General features: G+C 38.3%; 2 protein-coding genes across 2 annotated transcripts in view; one reads left to right on the top strand and one right to left on the bottom strand.

Annotated features, from left to right (window-relative positions):
- The window catches only part of LOC124287061 (echinoderm microtubule-associated protein-like CG42247), a 94,952-nt gene extending 83,746 nt beyond the window's left edge, over nucleotides 1–11,206 (top strand). The window contains exons 27-31 of the mRNA XM_046723535.1: nucleotides 414–508; nucleotides 905–992; nucleotides 1,376–1,471; nucleotides 3,947–4,083; nucleotides 6,613–11,206. Coding sequence (XP_046579491.1) covers nucleotides 414–508; nucleotides 905–992; nucleotides 1,376–1,471; nucleotides 3,947–4,083; nucleotides 6,613–6,999 — 803 coding nt within the window. The 3' untranslated portion in view covers nucleotides 7,000–11,206. The remainder of the gene's footprint in view (nucleotides 1–413; nucleotides 509–904; nucleotides 993–1,375; nucleotides 1,472–3,946; nucleotides 4,084–6,612) is intronic.
- A 1,375-nt stretch (nucleotides 11,207–12,581) lies between these two features.
- Nucleotides 12,582–19,828, bottom strand: part of LOC124287063 (probable serine/threonine-protein kinase kinX) — a 94,954-nt gene continuing 87,707 nt past the window's right edge. Inside the window, 2 exon segments of the mRNA XM_046723542.1 lie at nucleotides 12,582–17,880; nucleotides 18,980–19,031. Of these exon segments, the coding sequence (XP_046579498.1) occupies nucleotides 17,665–17,880; nucleotides 18,980–19,031 (268 nt within the window). The 3' untranslated portion in view covers nucleotides 12,582–17,664.

The following is a 19,828-nucleotide window of genomic DNA, read 5'->3' as shown; positions in this document are numbered from 1 at the left end:
TCCTTATTCATAAGGAATCTCTGCTGAAAACAGTAGATTGTACGATTCCGACTTGTTCATTGGTATGTTTATGAATCACTGTCAAATAGTGATGACACCAGGTGTTCACACATGCCACGTATTCCTACCTCAACTTACATCTCAGTCAAACACCATATAGAGATATGGAAGGAACAGAAGGATAATAGTCCTGGTATGTTCAAAAAGAGGGCAAGCGCATGCTTTTGTAGCAACAAAACGAAAATCCATAAAATCCCATGTTGGTCATATTAATGTTTTGAAACATTTAATCAAGAATGAGAGTCGTCATTATCTAATTGTGTGTATAATTAATTAAAGCGTAGAAATAAGATTTTGAAAATTCACAGTTGTCGCGAATATTCTACAAAATTAATCCCGATGATGTTTTGCAGATGGGGTGCGGCTGGCGATTGCTGTTGACGATGGCTACTTGCACATCTGTTCTGTGGAGAGGGGATCCCTGGGGCGTCTCCACGCAACATCAAACGTTAGTACATCTCCTTACCAATGTCCTGATAGAGGGCATCACTAATCAGCGGTCAGTAAAATCTGGAGCCATCAGTCAGTAGCCCCGACATGGTTTAGTTTATACGTTGAGAATGTTTTCTACGTTACCAGACGTTGTAGGCGCCGCACTTGCGTCCCTTGGGCACACCAGGAGCCGGTGATCGCGGCCTCGAATCCCGTATCGCTCCAAATACGATTCTAGGTTTTCATACCGGTGCGCGTGGGTTACACTCAAGCGATAACCGTCCAAGAACTGCATCTCTTCGTACGTTCCTTCCCCCATCAAGCTGATATCGTTAAAAGCACCCTTAAAATCCCACCGACTCGGAAACAACGTTGGTTGGAAGTATGTCATCGTTTGTGTTCACTGTTGCAGGTGCATGGTCTGTCGATGACGAACATTGACTGGTCTCTCGACTGCAAGTTCCTGCAGACATCTTCCACAGATTTCCAGGTGTTCTTCTGTAAGTAGCAAGCATTGCTGGTTAAATAAACAACCAATTATTTACATGGTCACATGGTCGTGTATCGTTCAAACGAAATTGGATAGTGCAAATGATACGGAAAAAAATATTAAAATTGTTGGGGTCAATTTAACTTATCATTTACCGTGGTGCTGAACACTGAACACGATAAATAGCCAAAGTTCCTATTCAAAGATCAATGTTTTAGTTTCTTTGTGAATAGGTGTAAATAGTTTTGTCTGTCTGTCTGCCTGTGTTTGCGAGTGTGTCTGTCTGTCTGTATTCGTGTGTCTGATCTATATTCGTGTGTGTATGACTGTCTCTCTGTTTGTATTCAGGTGTGTGTGTGTCTATAAAAAATGATTTCACATCATCTCTCACAGGGTCTGCGGACAAAAAACCAAAGGTAATACCAGGCCACAAAGCGAGGGATGCAGAATGGGTGACCCACAAAGCCCTGGTGTCACACTCTATACTAGGTAAGCTGTCCTTTCTGATAAGCACTAGAATACACCTTTCTAGTGTATACTTAATATACAATCATCTGTTGAAGTATGTACAGTCAGGAGGGTAAGCGTAAGCAATATTTCATGGACCATTGAGGAATATGGTTTCATTGGTTTGCACGCATAACAACAAATCTAGAACATGTCAGAATGACAGAAAAACCCTTTAGACAGTAATTTTCAAATACACCTCAAGCACTTCGACTTGCTATTTTTGCCCTTTGCGCCAAATTGCATTTGTTTTCTAGGGTAATTGTATAATCGATCTTTCATAACCTCTCAGTCAAACACCATATAGAGATATAGAAGTAACAGCAACATCATAGTCCTGGTATGTTCAAAAAAAGAGGGCAAGCGCATGCTTTTGTAGCAACAAAAGCGAAAATCTATAAAATGCCATGTTGGTCATATTAATGTTTTGAAACATTTAATCAAGAATGAGAGTCGTCATTATCTAATTGTGTTTATAATTAATTAAAGCGTAGAAATAAGATTTTGAAAATTCACAGTTGTCGCGAATATTCTACAAAATTAATCCCGATGATGTTTTGCAGATGGGGTGCGGCTGGCGATTGCTGCTGACGATGGCTACTTGCACATCTGTTCTGTGGAAAGGGGATCCCTGGGGCGTCTCCCCACGCAACATCAAACGTTAGTACATCTTCTTACGAATGTCCTGATAGAGGACATCACTAATCAGCGGTCAGTAATATCTGGAGCCATCAGTCAGTAGCCCTCGACATGGTTTAGTTTATACGTTGAGAATGTTTTCTACGTTACCAGACGTCGTAGGCGCCGCACTTGCGTCCCTTGGGTACACCAGGGAGCCGGTGATCGTGGCCTCGAATCCCGTATCGCTCCAAATACGATTCTAGGTTTTCATACCGGTGCGCGTCGGTTACCTCAAGCGATAACCGTCCAAGAACTGCGTCCCTCTTTCCTCACCCCATCAAGCTGATATCGTTAAAAGCGACCTTAAAATCCCACCGACACGTCGTTTGTGTTCACTGTTGCAGGTGCATGGTTTGTCGATGACGAACATTGACTGGTCTCTGGACTGCAAGTTCCTGCAGACATCTTCCACAGATTTCCAGGTGTTCTTCTGTAAGTAGCAAGCATTGCTGGTTAAATAAACAACCTATTTTTACATGGTCACCTGGTCGTGAATCGTTCAAACGAAATTGGATAGTCTAAATGATACGGAAAAAATATTGAAATTGTTGGGGTCAATTTGACTTATCATTTACCGTGGAGCTGAACACTAAACACGATAAATAGCCCAAAGTTCCTATTCAAAGATCAATGTTTTAGTTTCTTTGTGAATAGGTGTAAATAGTTCTGTCTGTCGGTCTGCCTGTGTTTGCGAGTGTGTGTCGGTCGGTCTGTATTCGTGTGTCTGATCTATATTCGTGTGTGTATGACTGTCTCTCTGTTTGTATTCAGGTGTGTCTCTGTGTGTGTGTCTATAAAAAATGATTTCACATAATCTCTCACAGGGTCTGCGGACAAAAACCAAAGGTAATACCAGGCCACAAAGCGAGGGATGCAGAATGGGTGACCCACAAAGCCCTGGTGTCACACTCTATACTAGGTAAGCTGTCCTCTCTGATAAGCACTAGAATACACCTTTCTAGTGTATACTTAATATACAATCATCTGTTGAAGTATGTACAGTCAGGAGGGTAAGCGTAAGCAATATTTCATGGACCATTGAGGAATATGGTTTCATTGGTTTGCACGCATAACAACAAATCTAGAACATGTCAGAATGACAGAAAAACCCTTTAGACAGTAATTTTCAAATACACCTCAAGCACTTCGACTTGCTATTTTTGCCCTTTGCGCCAAATTGCATTTGTTTTCTAGGGTAATTGTATAATCGATCTTTCATAGTTTCCGAAATTCGTTTCTCAGACACATGGTAGAATTCAAGTGCATGCAGTGTACACTTGTTTCATTTTGAGTTCGATGGATTTAACGCCTCTTTGGGCAAAATGTCACATATACTGAGAGAAACAAATAAAGGAACACAGGAAAATTCAAGTGTTTCTTCAATATTTTCCGGTTTTCAATACCTACTTTGAATAGCGCTGTGGAAGGAAATCTGAGAATAGATAAAAGAACACTGAGAATCCATGAAGTGGTGTTCCCTTATTTGTTTCCCTCAGTATATTTCAGGACGTGTAAACTAAATACAGGCGAAAACCTCGAAACAGAAACTTTGATTGTGTTGACAAACCTTTTATAACAATCGGGGTGAATTTGCGAATCCTTGTATGGTAAAGGGACGGATTCTTTCACAAAAAATCTTAGATCACAGGTTTTTATTTAACCCATAATCAGTTACATTTTGTGATTCATACACGTTCCTTAATGAAACTTAGACATGTTTCGCAATTGAATTCTATTATGACAGTTTGAAATGATGTATCGCTTCTTCTGATTCAGGACCTTGGCAGCACCTCGACGCAGGGGAGACAATCAAGGCAGTTGATCGCTCAAACGGCCGACAAAGGGATTTACTGGTGACAGGAGACAGTATGGGGAGATTAAGACTCTACAAATACCCATGTTCCACCTCAGAGGTAGGATACACACATCCATGGCTGTTTATACCCATAGATACATCGGTGGTGGCGTAACTTGAATAATACAAACATCCATGGTAGCCTCACTTGTCTGATGAGAGGTCTCTCAACCAACTCATTGATATGTTATATTGGTCTGGACAAGTCGTGCATGATTAGGTAGAGCGGACATCGTTACCCTATTCGCAAAGTGGTTGAAGAGTTTCCTCGTCACCTCGTCACGAAGAAGACACGGGTTCGATTCCCCACATGGGCACAATGTGTGAAGCCCATTTCTCGTGCCCCCCGCCCTGATATTGCAGGAATATTGCTAAAATCGGCGTAAAACAAAACTCACTCATGGATTTTTTCGCCTTGGTTAATGGAACTGATTCGGCGGATAATGGAGACGAGGAATGTAGGAAAGAAAGTCACAGGAAAAAAAGTCACAGATAAAAAGTCACAGAAAAAAAGTCACAGGAAAAAAAGTCACAGATAAAAAGTCACAGGAAAAAAAGTCACTCTCTCGCGTTGACGTTTGATATTTACATCGAGTAACTGCATGTGCACCAGTATGCCTTTTTGCAAAAAGACATGAAAATAAATTGTTCTCCAACTTGTATCTGGCATTTTATGAAATTATAAATAATTATTTATTGTATTACGTCAGAAATGCCTGGTTAAGAGCCATTAGGCTCATGAGCTATAAGGCTGGAGTTGAGCCAGTTGTCCTTCAGTCTAGCAACCTTACTATTTTTTTTGTTTCGGCGTCAGGCAACAAGCACTTTGTTGTATAATCCAAGCATTGATGCCAGCGGTTTGGAAGGACATGTTTTTTCTTTTCGCGTTGTAGTGATTCATTTAATTATCATCGCTAGATTTCATATTGCTACCAACGAAATCTTTTTCAGAGACCATACTAAAGCACACAACTTGATGGATGACAACTTTTTGTTTATTACACAGACAGAGACGTTTCGATGTTGATTCTTACACCGTTGTCACATTTAGCTTGATAACAGTGTAGCAGGGTCACAATGACGACACGCAAAGTGAATGCAGGGTTGTAAGTTCGGTTTATTTCCAAGTGGATGGAGATTTTCAACATACACGATAAACCCTGAAACAATTGTAGAAACAATATAATAATATAATAATGTTCGGCATGCTTGCAGAACATACATTTACATCTATTTATAAATATTCAGTATATTAACATTATAAATGTTAATAGAGCTTGAATACATGAGCACCGACAATATTATCTGTACATTAAAACATTACGGAAATATAATGATAGCCGAGGGATTGAACTTTACAAAGATCAGGGGCGATAACTCATGACATGACTTAAACAAAGCCATAAATGATATCGGCGGCAATCACCGCACAGCATACACTATTTACTTTAGAAGGTTAATATAAAGGAACGATGATTCTGTATGCTTAAATGATATATACACATGATATAAACAGTATTGTACGGTACATTACATATGGTACAGGGGCCCTTGTTTATGCCTGGCTGCCATAGCAGACGATGGAATAATGTGTGCTGGAAATAAAATAGATTGCGATCAAAACCAAACCGATTCATTGTAAACTGTCCATGCAGAAATAACAATAAGCATGGAAAGATATATTTATACACTTTGCCATTATTTGTGCAAAATGCGATAATAATAATTAGACAACATTCATACACAAAGCATACTCACAATGCCTCGCTTTGAAGTTATTTAATGCTGTTTATGTTTAAAAGGGAATATATGATACCCATTAAAATGGAAACTTTGCGTTTACCTGCCGTGCCGATTACAACACACGCTAACTACCCTGACGGCATTAATTACCCTTATTTAATATACGCTATGTGCTTAAGATTACTTATTGAATTACTACTACATTAGATATGCATAAACATTATTTAAGATAGTTAGTTTACTAACCTGATGAGAATTAAGTTGACGCCTATGTTCGTCTGTCTGTCACACAGGTTTTGTCAGTTGTGTCAGGGCGCGAGGTGTTGAGGCATAGAAAAAGCATGCAGGTTTGAATGGACCAATCGTAACGTGTTGTCACGGTTGGGTAGACACTATTGGTTGTATTATTAAAACTAAGCAATTAACTATATGAACCGTTTCAGCGCTGATTTGAGCTGAAATCAAGAAACTTATTTAAAATACATAAATTATTAACTATTTCATTTCAGTCACTGTAGTGAGTTGAAACAAAGCAATATATTAAAATACATATTTACATTGCATATGTCAGCGCCTATTGGATACTGAAATATAGATAGAGAATCAATGATTATTTACAATACTTAAAAGCTAACTGGCGCAAACTAATCATAACACTCAGACATACAAAGTATGTCCCTGCGACAACAGTGTAAGAATCTACCCCGAAACGTCGCTCTATGTAATAAACAAGAAGTTGTCATCCATAAAGTTGTATCCTTCATTATTCACTCACCAACAATAAAAGCAACTGTTTCAGACACGTTGTATATCTTAATTACGAATGACTGTGTTGTTCTTTCAGAGCGAGTACCGAGGCACCAAGGTATACTCCGGCGCAATGAACTCAGTCATGTTTTCCGCCGACGACTTCTTCGTCTTCAGTTCCGCCTCCAGCGTCGCCAAAAAACGACCTGAAGAATCATCTGGGAATCATGCAGTGGGCTGTCACAGAAGCCGACGCCCAGGTGGACCAGAGTTACTACAAGTCCCATTACAACCCCTACCATCGCCACCATCAGTACTACCCGCCCCACCCACACTACCCCAGCCCTTATTATTACAATCAGCACCACCCATACTACAAGCGGTACCAGTGAGAAGACTGGCATGGGACCTCATCGTCAAGTTCCTCCAAGATTGTATTCACACGCAACGGCAGCCCAAATCATGGGTCGTTTCACAAAGATAATCGTAACTCCCATACTTTAATATAGACTTGAGACTGTGGTCTAGCGACTATCACTTTGTGCCCAGTATATTCTTGTCATGTGCCAGTCTATCTCGAGAAAGCACGTTTTTCAATGCTGTCAGCCAGAATCCCAGTATAAATGACGATCCTTACCTTCATACTTACGATATGACCAATACACAGAGAACAAGATATTACCTTTAAAAATCATAAATTAATTCCTCCTTACAAGTTAAAATTTAAGGATCTTCTTTGTATTGATAAAAGGACCCATAAAGTCTATCGAGGGCATTTGTCAGGTGGGGAATTTGCGACCAATATTTTTATATGTACAGTTTCTTCATAGTTCAGCTGCTTTGATCCCCAAACACTAAGAAACCTCCACCAGAGATCCAAATCCGAGTCATGGATGAAAACTCTTGACAATTACACCCAACTGCAAGCCCAACTTTCTAAGACATTCTTGGGAACATTCCATGACGTTTATGACCATCTCCGCCTCTGAGCACCATAACGCATGACTGCGGGATGTCTTTTGCCGGTATGTGTCGAGATCTGTTATGACAGAACGCTCCAACAGATGTGTTTGCTTTCTGAAGTAAAATATGAGTAGCCCCATTCCATATGTGTAACTACATTCCAAAACATGAGTTCTCGGCTCTCTTGACGACAGCAATGTGTACAAGAGCTCTACTTACACCTTTTAGCGGGGCGTTTGATTGGTTAACTAGAGGTTAAAGCCTTCGCTCGTCGAACCCTAGTCCGATTCCCCCACATCCGATTGTGAAGCCCATTTCAGGTGTCCCCCCGCCGTGATATTGCTGGGATATTCCTAAAAGCAGCGTAAAAACAACTCATTCACCGAATACCGTTTAGCTTAAACTAATTTACAGGATCTGTGCCATAACATGGTTTTGGTCCTCCAACTAACCTGCGCAAATGTGAAGGGTAGGCTGGACTTTCCGCTAAATTTGTTTTGTAAAACGGGTCCAGGTTAAAAACGTGACTATGATTCTTGTTAAAACAGTATCGCTGTAAATGTATGTTTGCTTTAATTGTCTTATATTTCGCTTCTGCAGATCACCCCTCAAGCTGTAATCAAAACGGTTTTTAGACTCACAGCTGCCGTATGTTCATAGGTAAATTGATGATGTCCCCTAAATCGATACATTGAGCTTTCCTGGGATTTGTCAGTATACACGAATACCATTCGTCACCACTCGATCCCTCCCTTCACCTGCAAGAGTTCTTGTGCCCCCTTTCGAGGAATGTAATGTTTGAAAATAAAAGGAACCAGTCAGAATTCGCGCATGACTTCAAGAACTTCGGTCAAAGAAACCATCAAGAATAATGTTCATTTAACAAAGGTTTTTATCGAAAAACATGCCCCAGACACAAGGGATGTGTTCAACCATATCGCATATTAGTTAAGTCCAATACATCAGATATATGTCATCTGCAATATATATGACAAACGAGAAGTATCCGTTGTAAGTAGTCCCAATTCATTTAGCTATGCCCGTTTGCGCTTAGACAGAACTCAGTCGCGAAAATAGCCACGAGAGGGGCACGAGTAGTTAACCGGCTTGTTGGTAAAAGATAACACGTATATTTTCCGGCTCCTAAACACAAGTGACTCATCAGTCTAAACATGTCGCCACGGTTAGCACCATCTCAAAGTCAGAACGAAGTCATGCCATCTTCGAGATTTTAGAACACCCAAGACACCAAATGAAATAAAATCTAAAAACGGAAACCAAGATTTTCATCCTCACAATTGCCATAACAGAATCCGCCCAAAGATGAACGGTGTTCTTTCGTGCTGATTGTCCTGCGATAAGAATGCAGGAATTTTAATCTCTTTTGTACACCAAACTTCAACATTTGTATATTACAGCACTGAATGTATCTGAATGCATACAAAAGCCAGCTGGTGCCTTAGGTTTTGTACATAGTAAAGTGCCTTCCGTAGTAGCCTTGTAAAAAGCTTTCTCCTGTACGCTTTGTCGTAATGCACGAGTATATGTTTCAAATACAAGTAGGAATTTGATTTTCAATCTACCGTAAATCCTTGAATCAGCGCCTTTTATAATTCAGAGACGTCCCACGCCCGGCGTCTGTTCAAAGCATGTCAATATTTTTAATTACGGAAACACTTCCATTTCCAAGACTGGACATGTTATTTGGATAAAACGCGTTTGTTTTGGTATTTTTCTTGTTTGTAGTATACCAGTTTCGCGTTAATGAGCTCCTAAAGGGATGATTTAAAGGTTTTTTTACTTATTATTCAAGGCAAGCGTTTACTCTACTCATAGCAAGCCCGTCAGACCGGGTGTTTATTTTAATCATCTATTCAAGGATTTACGGTACATGCAGTGGACTTCGTTGTTGAATAGCTCTGTCAAATTTACAGCAAGTCAGAAGTTGTGATTTTGCACATGACGTTCAGTGTGTCTCTAAAACAGACTCATTGGTTATCCATTCCGCGACAGTTAATTTATTTCCCAACATAATATTTTCAGGAATAAATTCCATCGAGCTGATACCATGTTATTTATATGACTTCATTGATTCATAGGTAAAACATGCCTTACTGTAATTATTACTTCATCCCTCGTGCCTACCTTATATACAGCTGTATAGACTTCGTCACATATTGATAAGATATTGTTTTCTTAGAAGTGTAATATATTATCATCGTGTTTGTAAATATGTGTGTCAATGATTTATGTAAATATATGTAATATGTATGTGTGTATTCGACAGCACGTTTAATCTCGCCCAGGTTCATTATCAAACACGTTGTCGTGGTATTTCTGAAGACGTTGTTAACATTATATACTTTTAAGAATTTGTAAATATGCAAATAAACCGAAGTTATATATTTAATAGATATATAGTTATTTAGTTAGAAGATCATTTCAATTTCGAGAGGCCCATTCGTCCAAGGCGCCGCAATTAGCTGTTCAGAGAGTTGCGTCCCTTGGACATGCCAGAAGCCTATGATTCCAGGTATATATTACCCAAACGAGCTGGTTGTCTGAAAATATTCGAGGTTTGATAAGTTACCACAACAGCTGGTCATTCGTGATGGTGATAGCGGTCCTTTCAAAACATGTATCATAAATATAAAATTGACATTATCCTCGGAAAACACAAGGTTCAATTTTCATTTAAATGTATCCGCTGCTCGCTTCCTATACATGCAATGGACGGAGTTTATCTGATTAAAACTGATAATTGTGATTAGTAATGTAACTGCGAATCACCCTGTTGAACTGTACATAAATGTGTGTATACTGTCATCACCATTTGTGATTATTTATTCATATCTATTCATATACACGTGGAACAATATCATGACAACTTTTATTTATTCATTTATTTAATATTTTTGTAGCCACGTTTGATATTAACGATCTCAACTCTTGCTCTGTCAAAGACAATGCACTTTAAAGGATTTTACAGGAATCCGTCGAGTGGCGGGTGCTACCGATAGGGCAGGATGTGCTAACCGTTCGTAAACCAAAGGGGATAACTCTGAACATATAACCAACCCACTTACCACTAAACAATTCTTAATTCAACTCGTGTTCTCCTCTCAGGAGAAAATAAGGTTAAAAATACATACTAGAGGGAATGTTTACGCAATAGTTACCTGATTTTCAGTGATCTACTCATGTAATTTACACCGCTATTATGATTCCAAAGTTGAATGGAATCCGTTTCAAACATAATTGAGACTGGTTATCCCCTGTCCTTGAAGCTTTATATTTATATAACATGAAAGTGGAAATGAGAGACAAGAAAGGTCTTTCTTTCTCCATTGCGATGAATTGTACTAAGCACTATTTCCGGTAATAACATTTCTTCCTATACGACTCCTCCTGTGTAACATAAATGCATATTCCGTCCACATCAAAATGGCCCCATAACTGGTATCTCTGCTTACAGAAGACAGCATGTGCAATTCAGTGATGTGTGAGTACACATATTTTCTTGCCAGTGCTTATTGAATTCATTGTGTGATGTTTCAAGGCTGTAGAACGCCACGTACGATTATTTTTCGACAAATCAAATATTATAAGCAATATCACTCCTTATATTAATAAATAATGTGCGTTTAGGAAATCTGTGATAGTATAAATCATATATTGTTACAACTTGACACTATGACTGTGATATTTTAATAAAACATTAGAATTTATATTGCCTGTTGTTATTTTTCCTGTTGCTTGTATAGAAGCCTGACATTGTGGTTAACTGGTACCATCACCTACCTGTGTCCCCGTGGGCTTCAGTTAAGTGGTACCATCTACTACCTGTGTTCCCGTGGGCTTCAGGTAAGTGGTACCATCTACTACCTGTGTTCCCGTGGGCTTCAGGTAAGTGGTACCATCTACTACCTGTGTTCCCGTGGGCTTCAGGTAAGTGGTACCATCTACTACCTGTGTTCCCGTGGGCTTCAGGTAAGTGGTACCATCTACTACCTGTGTTCCCGTGGGCTTCAGGTAAGTGATACCATCTACTACCTGTGTTCCCGTGGGCTTCAGTTAAGTGGTACCATCTAGTACCTGTAGGCTTCCTATAAGTAGTAACATCTACTACCTGTGTTCCCGTGGGCTTCAGGTAAGTGGTACCATCTACTACCTGTGTTCCCGTGGGCTTCAGGTAAGTGGTACTATCTACTAGCTGTGTTCCCCTGGGCTTCAGGTAAGTGGTACCATCTACTACCTGTGTTCCCGTGGGCTTCAGTTAAGTGGTACCATCTACTACCTGTAGGCTTCATATAAGTAGTAACATCTACTACCTGTGTTCCCGTGGGCTTCAGGTAAGTGGTACCATCTACTACCTGTGTTCCCGTGGGCTTCAGGTAAGTGGTACCATCTACTACCTGTGTTCCCGTTGGCTTCAGGTAAGTGGTACCATCTACTACCTGTGTTCCCGTGGGCTTCAGGTAAGTGGTACCATCTACTACCTGTGTTTCCGTGGGCTTCAGGTAAGTGGTACCATCTACCACCTGTGTTCCCGTGGGCTTCAGTTAAGTGGTACCATCTACTACCTGTGTTCCCGTGGGCTTCAGGTAAGTGGTACTATCTACTACCTGTGTTCCCGTGGGCTTCAGGTTAGTGGTACCATCTACTACCTGTGTTCCCATGGGCTTCAGGTAAGTGGTACCATCTACTACCTGTGTTCCCGTGGCCTTCAGTTAAGTGGTACCATCTACTACCTGTAGGCTTCATATAAGTAGTAACATCCACTACCTGTGTTCCCGTGGGCTTCAGTTAAGTGGTACCATCTACTACCTGTGTTCCCGTGGGCTTCAGGTAAGTGGTACCATCTACTACCTGTGTTCCCGTGGGCTTCAGTTAAGTGGTACCATCTACTACCTGTGTTCCCGTGGGCTTCAGTTAAGTGGTAATACCAACTACCTGTGGGCTATATTTAAGTGGTAAACATCAACTACCTATGATCCCATGGTGTTTTATCACACATCAAGCTGACACACTTGGACAATGACCCAAATATCATTCCACTGGAATGATACACAACTCACTTGAACAAAGCAGTACAAAGTCCAGTCAGTAGTAAATGTGTTTTATTGTCAGCAGGATCTGAACCTAGTTGGCGGAAGTATTTACAAAGCTGCAACATTGTGGAAACCATTCATACAACAGCGTTCACGTGTTCCTTGAAGAATGTAGATTTGAGCAGGGCATGGCTCAGACCACTAGTGAATCACAAACAATTATGAGAAACTGGCCTCACAAATTCAACCACCTGAATTCAAATGTGTATGTAACATTCATCAAGTCCAAACCTACTGATTATTAATTTAGTCACAAATCACTCACTTAACCTTAGCTGATGCTAATCATAATGGCTAAATACCTCAAAGTTATTTCCAGTTTCAAAATCAAAATGAACATTAATTGTTCATTGGATGTATTGATTAACACGTAACTCTTACAAAATCAGATGTATCGTATCATTCGAATTTGGCAGATGAGTAGATACATTTCTTCAATATGTTCTAATAACCTTGAAAAAAGTATAAAAATCAGAAAAAAACAAACTCCCAATGATAACATTAACATTTAAACTAATTTTGTACAAACATTGAATGCTGTGAGAATGCTTTGAAAGTATAAATATTTATTATCATGTTAGGACAGATTATATTCAGATGCAGTTCTTAACACACTGATGAGTCTTGTGATTTTTGATAAAAATATTAATGCAATATTCATTCAATAACCAACACCGTAATATTTCTGAGAATATGATCAATGTTATTAAATCTGTTTTGATGTGAGCAAGGTGGTAATTTAATGAAAGATTGCAAAATTATGTCCTCAGAGAACTGAAATAAGCATCCTTTAGAAGCTGTCAAGTCCTCGATGATGTACATGATATAGACGACACTTCAGATCTGAGCCCTTAAGGAAAGCGTCACACTAAACATGAAGGCAGGGTCATTTACAATACAGTAACGAGTGCAGTACATTCAGATATGTTGTGACTTAGAGTAAAAATGTAAATAACAATTAACAAAAGATACACAAATACCATAGCTGATTGTTATAAAATAGTTCTTGAAAAATTGGAAGATCATCAGAGTATTTATTAAAACAAGACACATGATTAGAACTTATATGGATATACTGTCATGAATGATTACAGCAACATTTTTGAATGTCCATTCTTGTTCTTACAGTTCAAACACACTTACAGTAGAACCTCTTAACGTTAACTGTAACTTTCATAAAACGTTTTCTAATAATTTGATAAAAACGTTCTTGTTCTCATTGAAAAATTAGCACGTTTTCATTTACCATCTCAAGAAATACTATAGTCTTCTTTAAGTTTAATGTTTTTGTTATTCTGTTACATTTTGAAGTTGGAATTATACCTCCGTTTTAACAGTTCCTAAAATGTCTCCGAGGGACAAAAACATTTTAAAGGGTGATTAGCTTGTGCAAAACAAAAAAGTTACCATAAGGACCTCTGTGTCAATTTGTTTATAAAAAGGAATGGCACTTTCAATATTATGCTGATACAAGACATTTAGCAGTTGATTCCTGTTTGTTGAAGTCCTACCGATGGAGAAAGAGATCACAACAACAAAAACTTTAAAGAACTAAAAATGCTCAAAGCTAACGAATCAACAGGGAAAAAGTATCAAAAAGTGACTAGATACTGCAGCCATTAACATATTAAAGATGTTTCTGAATGTTATGTTTCTCTCCAGGTATACAGAATTATCACTTGTAATGTCGCAATCAGAAGGAACATCGTAGAAGGGGTAAGCAACTTATTATACTTCGTAGCCTTATCACATTCATCAGTTAAGAGAGTCGAAGGGCTGGTCATTTATTATAGCAGAGAAGGGTGGGGGAGGAGGCGAGGGGGTGAGAGAATGAGAGAAGAAATTAGTAAAGAGGATCATGAAGAATTGACAGCAAAATAGAGACATCCCTACAATTATCACAGCAATAGGGGCTGATGAAAAAATGACACAATTCAACTGTTCAAATATAAATAAAAAATTATAAATTTGAACATTATTTAGAGACGGGTCATTTATTATTGGGTGTGCGAGTGAGTTTAGTTTCATGCCGCCTTTTGCAATAATCCAGCAATATCAAGGCAGGGGACACCAGAAATGGGCTTCACACATTGTACCCATGTGGGGAATCGAACCCGGGTGTTCGGCGTGATGAACGATGCTTAAACCACTTGGCTACCCCACCACCCCTTATTATTGGAAACAGAGTAGACTTCATGACAAAATGTTACATAAAACGACAGAAAATTTCAACAAAGTATGATACAGTCCTCCAGGGATTGTGAATGGCAGGGGCCATGGGCCATTTTGTACATTAGAGAAAAAAAATGGCCCATTAATATTTTGAAGTTTACCATTGATAAAGGGCAGTGGCTCATTCTAAATTCAGAAAATGGCTAATAATCCTGAAAATGGCCCATTGTCAAAGTTTTCTAGCCCAATCCCTGGTCCTCAGACCACTCGCCCCATCACCTATAATATATGACCTGTCCCATATGATATTGCACACTAAGCTTCAAAGGCAAGAGATGGGAAGTGATCATCAAATGGCTAACCAGACTGAATTCATGCTGAGTTTTACAATAGTCATATCACAGCAAGACATCAGGAATGTACCCATGTGAGGAATCAAACCCAGTCTTCTGCCCGCTGAGCAAACACTTTAACCCCAAGGCCATCTCACTGATGGCAGCTGATTTGTGAAAATTGATTTTTCAAGAATGTTATAATGGTGTTTTTTCAAATAATGACCCTTAGTTTATTCCGTCCACTGATGTACCAATGCCAAGGAAGGGTCAATGTTCAAAATGCTGGACTTTCAATAACATCCGATAGAGATCTATGAGATAGCTGTTAGGAGATCTAAACATCTACAAATCAAAACCCTAGGAAGCTGTTCCTAGAAGCCAAAATGTTCGAACAGATTCAAATCAGTACTAACAGTTTAGAAAGGCAGTTAAAGGGGGACATTTTACATACAAGACACCCTCGTTTATAAACTTGTCCTAGCTATTAACACTAGTAAGATATTTTTCAAAGATAGTTTTTCAAAAATTCAAACCAAACTTGTAATCTTTTTAAAAATTCAAAATACCTTTTCAAATATTTTGAAAATTTAAATACATGTTTTAAACTCATGAAAACTGATTTGTGAGGTTCATATTTCTTATGAATATTGAACGGGGTTAGACTTTTTTTCTGAGAGAACCAAAGAATAAGTTTATAAGTATTTCTTTCAAACAACATAGAGAAACAAACTGAAATTTAAAGAAATACATTTTTCTGAGAGACAATAATGAACATACAGAGATTAGAAAAGTGGTGACAGGTCACCATATGTTAGCACCAAACAAAACAAACAGGCATTTTATGCCTGGTATTAAAAAATCTAGGCTATATTTCTAATAAACAATATTACAAAATATGAAGCGAACTTGTTTACACTGAATATTCACTGTTATAAATTACTGTACATGCAGCTGTGTATTGTCTATGGTATACAGAGAAATATACATGTTTTGAAAACCAATTCAAATTATATATACATAAAATACAGTTCTGCACAGAAATTTTACAAAAATGTTAGGAGATTACAGGAGGTGAAATCCTATGTCTTTTTATATCTACAGCACAAGTCAGAATGGTGTCTTAATACCGTGTATATTTTTTATGCATTTTCTTTCAAGAAATTTAATGATAAACATCAGTCTAATTGCAACCCAGCACTTTTCTTGAAACATGCAAGACATTTATAGTAGTCATGGTAAGGAAGAACATTGTTTCATTTTTAATGCCATTAATATGTTTGGCACAAAAAGGTCGGTATTGGGTATTTGCAAGAGTTTCAAAATTATTGAGAACAGATGCAAGAATGCACGCTTTCTGGCTCTTTCTTTCAATATTTTGCACATTAACTCAAAGTCTGAATGAAAAATGAAAATGGAAGTGCTTTGGAATAACTTATTTCCTAATCTATGAAATTTTCCAGAATCTGCTTAGTAAAGGTCGAAATAAAATAATATTATTAAATATATTGTGAAAACACAAAAGAGATTACCTTGATTTGTGAGTCAATTAAGGAATTGTGAAAGTCGAAGCTTGGTAGAAATTGACTAATATATGTTCCAATCTTGTTAGTATTTTACACACATTAACCATGATATGAAATATAGATGTGATACAGTTGAAAGACAGCCTACATATAGTCCACCGTGATCTCAGTACCGGTGATGATGTCAGGCTGAAGATGCTGAAGATGTGAAGATGGAACTGTGCCATTGTCATGATGCCAATTACCATTTTTCAAAGACACAAGCACTTTCCTCCAGCATGATGTCGTTTCCATCTGTGATGCTGATTTCACTGTATGTAGCAAGCTTGTTGATGAAAAGTGTTGATGGTAAATCAATTCCTGTATAATTCCAATTTTTGCAGAATGTGCAAGATGAAGTTCCGTATTCGGAACTTTCTGATGTGAGTGCGCGAGAACTATTTATAAGCACTATGTTGTTTTCACCCATGTATTAACCAACAGTTAATGGAAAATCTAACTTCTGCTGTAACAGTGATGTCAAATTTCATAAAACTGTTAATCAGAAATATTTAAAACACATTCACATATTAAGTTTGTTAATGCCTTAGACGTATGGTTGACATTCTCATTGATAATAGTGTATCTGATCCAAACTTCAGCACTGAGGGCGTTGCCATTGCAGTGGAAGTATTTCTGTGAGGATCCTCTAATGAAAGTCTTCTTCATCTTTGATGTCAATTGCTGATACTTCCATCCCTGATACTTCTTGGGATGCAACAGTCTTGACAACAGCCACTACGTGTTTATCCTTCGAAGGAATACTTATTCTTCTCGAAATAGAAGGATAACTTGTGTGGTTTTGGTGATGCATGATCCATGCAGCACAATGGAAGAACGATCATCCTGTATATTTCTCCATCCGAAAGGAATCGCCACCACATTAATCAGATCACTTACGAAACAGTTGGCGCAAACATCAGTTGCAAGTCACACGTAATTAATTCCTTAAATCCAACAGGATTGCGACACTTATTAACTCGTTAACTCCAACACAGGGTGAAGGTCAAACGTCGAGACTCTCTGGACTAGGTACTGGGTGAGTTAGTAGGAAGTCAGCAGCTCGGGGGACGTCCCACGATGAGATCATCAGTGCAGCTTTACATCGATGTACGTCTGCAAGTTGCAGACTCAGGAGCTGCTTCATTTTGATGTATTTGATGGTTTTCTGCATGTCCCACTTGGTCAGTTCCAATGCTTTCATACACTCAGCCACACTCACCTGGAGATGAAAAACACATTAATAATGATAATAACAATATCAACAGGTAACAACAACAGCAGCAGCAGTGATGATGATGACAGGGATGAGAATGAATATGAGTGAAAAAAGAAGAAAATGAGCCAGGGGTGTTGGGGGCCACATGTCTAGACGATTCACAAGAATGACCACAGAGCGATGAAATCCACGGAATTCAGCGGTTCCATGGAAAGTTCTCATCTCTGTGATGATGATGATGATGATGATGATGATGATGATGAAAACTGAGATGGAAAACTTGTTACGATCAAGCCTAGTCTAAACTATCAGAAGCAATTAACCTGCCTTTGCATGCATTTCTGATTGGAGCAAACAATGAGGCAGAATATGTTCAGCTTTTTCGCTAACATCTGGTGCCATTAATATTCGATAATGATTCATAAACGTGCTCATTAAAAATCAGTATTGTACAACTGGTTCCTCTTTCAGTTGATTTTCTTTAGAAAGTGAGTGAGTGAACGAGTTTGGTTTCATGCGCTTTTAGCAATATTCCATTAACATCACGACAGGGACACCAGAAATGGGCTTCACACACTGCACCCATGTATGGACTCGAGTAAGTAAGTTTAGTTTTACGCCGCTTTTAGCAATATTCCAGCTATATCATGGCGGGGGACACCAGAAATGGGCTTCACACATTGTATCCATGTGTATGGACTCGAACCCAGCGTGACAAGTGAACTATTAGGTTATCCCACTCCTCTTTAGAGAGGGTTTTGACATTTTTATCTGAACAACCTACAACAAAATAACCAACCTAACTTTAATGCAATCACGGCATATTCAAGTTCAACATGCAGACGTGAAAGTGTGAACATGAATGCTGCTTAAAACAAGTTTGGGGGTCGTCTTATCCGTCTTATAGACAGTCATATACGGTATATCACAGCAAGTTTGCGTTTACCAATTAACTGAATCAAATAATCACATCATGGGAATAGTGCAGACAATAGAGCAGTATATGATCAGCAGATCCTGTTACAACGAAGGGATGCAACCTTCATGGAAGACTCCAAAAAATTAATAAAATGGTTACGGTAAATTCTGTAATCCCAGTTACCTCTGTTGAAAATATTCTCTGCAGCATGTCTATCTCTTCGCAATTCTTCTCCCTGAAAAAACAAAACACAGGACTCTGATTAAACAACAATATCAGATCAGATGATGTTCAACATACATCAATAAAACACATTTTATCATAATAAGTATCAATATTATTCAAGAGTAAACAATTATATGAAAATCTCACTTTTTGTAAAATTTATCTAAAACTAAGAAACATGAGCATCTCTACTGTCTCAACAACAAGCTGTGCCTGTGATGCAGTAAGAATATAATATTTAATAATTTACCAGGTTAGCTAATATTACCATGCTATGAAAGTTCTATCTAATTTACTCTAAGTACCATGTTCACTTCTAAAACATTATTCATGCTCTCACATCATAATCATAATAAGCTCCTATGTACAATTAAAAATACATTTTAGATTCTTAGTTGTCAGTCATAATTTCAAATTAAAAAGTTTAAAAACAATCACTGTAAAAATATCAAGGATGTTTTTGTGCGATAAAAGAAAAAGAAACACTACTGCTGTTAATAAAACTATTCATAAAAATAAAAAAAATATTTAAACATTGTTGAAACATTAAATGCCCTCCCCTTCAAAATTCCAATATTTGTATCATCCTTGATATTTTACATCACAAAAGAAGTTAAACATTATCTTCAAGAAAATATCTCAACTAGAGCTGAAGTAGCAGGCCCAACGTATGGAAAAGCTATCAACACTTAGTATCAACTGCTGATTAATATCATCAAAACAGCGCTGTTGCCACAGGGTACAATTCAACAGCATTCTCAAAGCATGGTGTTATTTGAGAATGGAATATGACCTCCTAATACAGAT

This window comes from Haliotis rubra, unplaced genomic scaffold (genome assembly GCF_003918875.1).
Source record: "Haliotis rubra isolate DU_JTF1 unplaced genomic scaffold, ASM391887v1 Scf4, whole genome shotgun sequence".
Lineage (NCBI taxonomy): Eukaryota > Metazoa > Mollusca > Gastropoda > Lepetellida > Haliotidae > Haliotis > Haliotis rubra.
The sequence above is the reverse complement of the archived record's forward strand: the minus strand, read 5'-3'. Positions and strand labels throughout refer to the sequence as shown.